Genomic DNA, 5,121 nt, shown 5'->3' with positions numbered 1-5,121 from the left:
GCTCAAACGAGAGGGGAAGCTTTTTTTTTAAGGTGCAGCTTGATTCACAACCAAATAGCATGACCAGAGGGAATCTGAAAAGTATAAGATCTTCAATCACAAGAACCAAAGGTTCACCCAGACAAATGCATTGTACGTAGGAAGCAAGGCATTCTATTAGGATGTCAAATGGGAAGCAATCCAGTAGCATACTTCACTCCCAATAATACAACGACAATATATATCTTAGGAAAAAGCAACCCGGCCAGCCAAGGCGTGCGCATTGCACGGCATGGCAGAGCAGCTACACAATCGATGGATTAATAACAACACCACACGTCGATCAACACCAACGCACGAAAGAAGGTCAAAAGAGACACGATCTGAAGGAACATATACGAATCAAGCGCCTTATTCTTGGATGTACTCTCCTCTTTTGTATCCTCCCCGATCCACGCACGGACCGCCGCCGCTCTAGACGTTGATGGGCAGTGGCTCGCCGTTCCACTCCTTGAGGCATTCGAGCATGGGGTCGATGAGCTTGCCCTGGCTGATGCCCAGGAACACCTTGTTGCACTCCTCGCCGGGGGACAGGAGCTTCTCGCCGGTGAGGTAGACGCAGCCCAGCTCCTCGCGGACGAAGCGGTACAGCGGGAACGACCTGCTCTCCTTGATCAGGTTCGGGATCGGCGCGGTGCCGCTCTCGAAGGCGACGCGGGCGGCCTCGATCTCCCGTGGCAGCGCCGAGTGCAGCTCCTCCTCGAACCTGGTGATCTTGGAGAACACCGTGGCCTCGCCCTCGGCCTCAGCGGCGCCGGTGGTGAGGGCGTGGTCGACGAGCACGGCGCGCAGCTTCTGCATGAGCGGGTAGTTGGCGCTGCACGCGTCGTCAGCGTAGCTGAACACCGCCTCCTTGTCGATGGCCGTGATGAGGCTCTTCTCGCTGAAGCGCGCGCTGGAGAGGTCGCCGGTGGGGTTCATGGTCAGCACCTTCTTGGACGCCTGCGTGACGCAGTTCTTCACGGAGGCCTTGATGTTCTCCTCGAGGTGGCGGAGGTCGATGGCCTGGCACAGCGCCACCATGTAGGTGGAGGACATGAGCTTGAGGATGTCCACGGCCTCGGCGGTCTTCCTGGCCGAGACAAGGCCGAGCGAGTTCACATCCTGGTTGTGCTGCTCGGCGCTCTGGACGTGGTTGGTGACCGGGTTGGCGAGGTACTGCAGCTCAGAGCAGTAGGAGGCCATGGCGATCTCGGTGCCCTTGAACCCGTAGTCCAGGCTCGGGTTGCGGCTGCCCGCAAGGTTGGAGGTGAGCCCGTTGTTGTAGAACTCGTTGACGAGCTCGGAGAACTGCGCGAACATGAGCTTGCCGATGTTGGCGATGGCGAGGCGGGTGTTGTCCATGGACACGCCGATGGGGGTGCCCTGGAAGTTGCCGCCGTGGAGCGCCCTGCCGCGGTGGACGTCGATGACGGGGTTGTCGTTGACGGAGTTGACCTCGCGCTCGATGGACTTGGTGGCAGAGCGGATGACCTCGATCTGGGGCCCGAGCCACTGCGGCGAGGTGCGGAGAGCGTACCGGTCCTGCTTGGGCTTGAGCTGCGTGTCGATCGCGTTGACCTTCTTGGCGTGGCCCATGAAGGCGCTGCCCGCCAGGATGTGCTCCATGATGGCCGCGGCCTCGATGGAGCCAGGGTGGTGCTTGAGCTTGTGGGTCAGGTAGTCGGTGAACTCGGGTTTGCCGTTCATCACCTCGCAGAAGACGGCCGACAGCACCTCGGAGAGGACCGCGAGCACGTTGCAGTCGAACAGCACCGTGGCGGCGAGCGCGGAGCCCACGGACGTGCCGTTGACGATGGCCAGGCCCTCCTTGGGGTTCAGCTTGAAGAAGCCCCCCTCGATGCCGGCGACCTTGAACGCCTCAGCGGCGTCCACCTTCCTGCCGTCGGTGGTGGTGGCCTGCGCATTGGGGCGGCCGGTGATGAGGCCCGCGATGTAGGAGAGCGGCACGAGGTCGCCCGACGCGGTGATGGTGCCACGGAGCGGGAGGCAGGGGCTGACGCCCGTGTTGAGGAGCTTGGTGATGGCCTCGAGGATCTCGAAGCGGATGCCGGAGTAGCCCTGTAGGAGGGTGTTGATGCGCACCAGCATGGCGGCGCGGACCACCTCTGACGGCAGCGTGTGGCCATCGGCGCCGGTGCCAAAGATTCCAGCATTCAGATGCCTGCATGGATTCAAAGAAGACAACGACGTGCACGTGGATCGTTAGTGCCGAACTGTCAAGTTGCAGGCCAAGAACCAAACAAGAAAGCAACCGAAATACTAGAACTGACAAAGATTAGTCACTAGTGGATCATGCAGGTCGTATCAACAGATTGGGATTCAGAAAGGGATAACATATACAATGCACAACAAAAATGTAGAAGTAGTAAACAATTCTTATGTGGTTGGATATGACGAGCTCGCTCCCTGCTAAGTGGCAGAGGACTAGATCTTCATACTACGTACATGAATTTATTTTAATTTTTCAAATCTGTTTTTTTAGCAATAGAGAAAACTTCAATGTCAGCGGAACAAATATTGATGAGTATTTCTTCCGATCTATGTCAGCACGCTGTGAACGAAGAAATATTATCCATACTGTCACCATCAGGGTTTAATAAGTTGGGTAGCACAGAAGATGACAGACACATCTGAGTTCCCCATCCCTACCAGCTTGTCACACAGCCTATGCATGTTTCCATAGCACTGTGCACACAGACGCAGGTGTCCTACGACTACGACGCGTGACTCGTTTTTCCGGCAAGTATGAAACGCGTCGCAAGCCACCCGTGTGGCACCGCGCAATTAGATCTGTCAGTACTTTCTATTTTTCACTGCTGAATCTCTTCGTGTTGTCACCGTCTATGTATAAATGTGTCATGCAGTTTAAAGCTTCAAATTTTACACGGTAACGGTTCTGGCAACTCACATCTGTCTACGTATTTACTGTGGTATTTTGTTTCCTTTTTTGCCTTGATTGTGTTTTTGCACATGAATCTCTCTCAGGAAGATAGCACCAGCCAGGCAAAGGTTCACACTTTTATTTCCTTTTATTTAAAACACGAAAAGGCTTTCCTAGTTAAAACTGACAGCACTGAGTAGATATGCATGCATGCTGAACAGCTGAACAACAAAAGTGCATGGATCTCCGGATGCCGAATATATATCAACGTGTTTAAATAAAATGCAGAAAAAACAGAGATTTCGCGTGGTAAATACGTCAATTAATTAGTTGGTTATTATCTCACCTGAGGAGCTCCACCTGGAGGGCGGGCCCGTCCTTGGTGCGGCGGTGGGAGGTTCCGCCGAAGCCGGTGGTGACGCCGTAGATGTCGCCGCCGCCGGCGAGGCAGTTCAGGATCCACTCGCTGCTGGCCTTCACGCGGGGCCGCGCCTCCTCGTCCAGCTCCACGGACACGCCGGAAGACGCGTCCTTGGCCAGGGCCACGGCCGCCACCTGGCCCACGCGGAGGCTGGCGCCCTCGATCTTCACCACCGGCTCGCGGAACTGCGCCACCATCCGCTTCACTTCGTCAAGGTGGCTGCCGGTGAGCTCGGCCGCAGCCGCGCCCCAGTTGAGCGGGTCCTTCTCGCAGATGGGGCCGTTGCCTGCCATTGCTAGGTGGAGGTGGGTGTTGGTCGCTGGGAAGCTATGGGAGGAGTGGAAGAAGAGCTAGCCGGGGGAGACGATCGATGAGGAGCTCTTCTTGGAGGGAAATGGGGCGGAGTGGCACGCTTAAATACTGCCGGGGCAGCGAGGTAGGAGGGTTTAGGTGGGCGAGGAGGCCGGCGGACCCTTATCCATCGACCTCCTCTGCTGCTCTCTCGCTAGTGGGTTGGTAGGTGACTGATACGCTGGATCTGCCTAATAATTTTATAATCCTTTTTTGCGAAACTAATTTATCTAAAATCCTGCTTTGCCACTTTAATTAAACAATTACTTTCTGATATATCTCTACTAATCTTTCAGGTACTAATAACAGCGTCTTACCAACCACGCCATTGAGGGGAAAATAGCTGTTAGGAAACACAAACAAGAATAGCAGTGCTGGGGTGTAGGGTTTTCAATCTTCCATTCTTGCTTGTACCCGATGCTGCTGATGGGAAGGTGAAGGGAGAAACTAAGGCCAAGTCAATTAGATCGATGCTAGGAATCTTATGCAAAAGGAAAGGTAGGGATGCAGATTTAGAGGCGATCAGCGCAACTTCTTGACTACGGCTTGCTTAGCTTCTTTTTCGATAAAGAGCATATATTAAGGAAAATGATCCAATCCCCCCCGGGGGATACGACGCGCTCCAACCTCCGGCTCCGCGGCCGTTGGATGACTATCATCACGCGCACGCGCTACCGTCCAGCAGGTCGCGTTATTGGTGGGACCCCTCACGAAACTTTATCTACTTCCTTATCTCTCTCTCGCAAGTGCTGTTCATCCATGGAGAAGGAGAAATCCACCACGCCGCCGCGCCCCTGCCACGCCACCGCGCCCCGGCCGCATGGTCCCAGTCGTTCGCCGCCCCGAACTCGCGCACCTCGCCGCCTGAAGGTCGTCGCGTGGTCCCCAACTCCCTCCGACGCCGGCGGCAACCGAGCTTCCCGCATCTGCGCCGCCGCGTCCTCGTCGGCGCACACGCCGACCTCGGCCCCCAGCAGCTTGCACACCTTCGTTCCCCCGCCCCCCACGCCGAGCTCCGCCTCCCTGCGAGCGTCCGCCGCCTCCCCTGACTTAATCCTTCTGCAGCAGCGCCGCCGCGTCCTCGTCGGCGCTCACGCGGAGCTCGGCCTCCACCACAGCTCGTGCGCCTTCCCCGCCCCCCACGTCGAATTGGGCGCCGTCGCGCGCCGCCGAGAGGTGCAGCCATGACCCGCGAGGTCCACCTCTCCCCGTCATCGGCCATCGAGGCGCGCAGAGGTGCTCCGAGAGGGAGCGGCTGCTGGTGCTACAAGCAGTCAAGCACACCTCAATGTGCCGCGCGCCGTCCTGGGGGTTTGCTGCTGACGGTTTAAGGTTCTGCTATCTTGGGCACCTGACGTTGCTACCGACGGAGACCGGTATTGCTACCTTGGGCGTCTGGTATTGCTACCGGGGGAGGGTAGATTTT

The 5,121-nt window shown here is 56.9% G+C and overlaps 1 protein-coding gene across 1 annotated transcript; it reads right to left on the bottom strand.

Annotated features, from left to right (window-relative positions):
• Positions 1-452: 452 nt before the first annotated feature.
• Positions 453-3,713, bottom strand: LOC124692572 (phenylalanine ammonia-lyase). Its single transcript, XM_047225967.1, has 2 exons — positions 3,270-3,713; positions 453-2,203 (listed from the first exon to the last, which is right to left on the bottom strand). Exons 1-2 carry the CDS (start codon positions 3,635-3,637, stop codon positions 454-456), a joined length of 2,118 nt encoding a protein of 705 aa, XP_047081923.1. The 5' UTR covers positions 3,638-3,713; the 3' UTR covers position 453.
• Between the last annotated feature and the right edge of the window lie 1,408 nt (positions 3,714-5,121).

The sequence above is a fragment of the Lolium rigidum genome, chromosome 2 (genome assembly GCF_022539505.1).
Source record: "Lolium rigidum isolate FL_2022 chromosome 2, APGP_CSIRO_Lrig_0.1, whole genome shotgun sequence".
Classification (NCBI taxonomy): Eukaryota; Viridiplantae; Streptophyta; class Magnoliopsida; order Poales; family Poaceae; genus Lolium; species Lolium rigidum.
This window is presented reverse-complemented; position numbering and strand designations above follow the sequence as displayed.

What these genes read in the sequence shown, in the direction of transcription:
- LOC124692572 (XM_047225967.1), bottom strand. Translation starts at nt 3,637, where the DNA reads ATGGCAGGCAACGGCCCCATCTGCGAGAAGGACCCGCTCAACTGGGGC. An exon ending in CTCCAGGTGGAGCTCCTCAG is followed by an intron (nt 2,204 to 3,269) that starts GTGAGATAATAA and finishes GAATCCATGCAG; the next exon opens with GCATCTGAATGCTGGAATCT.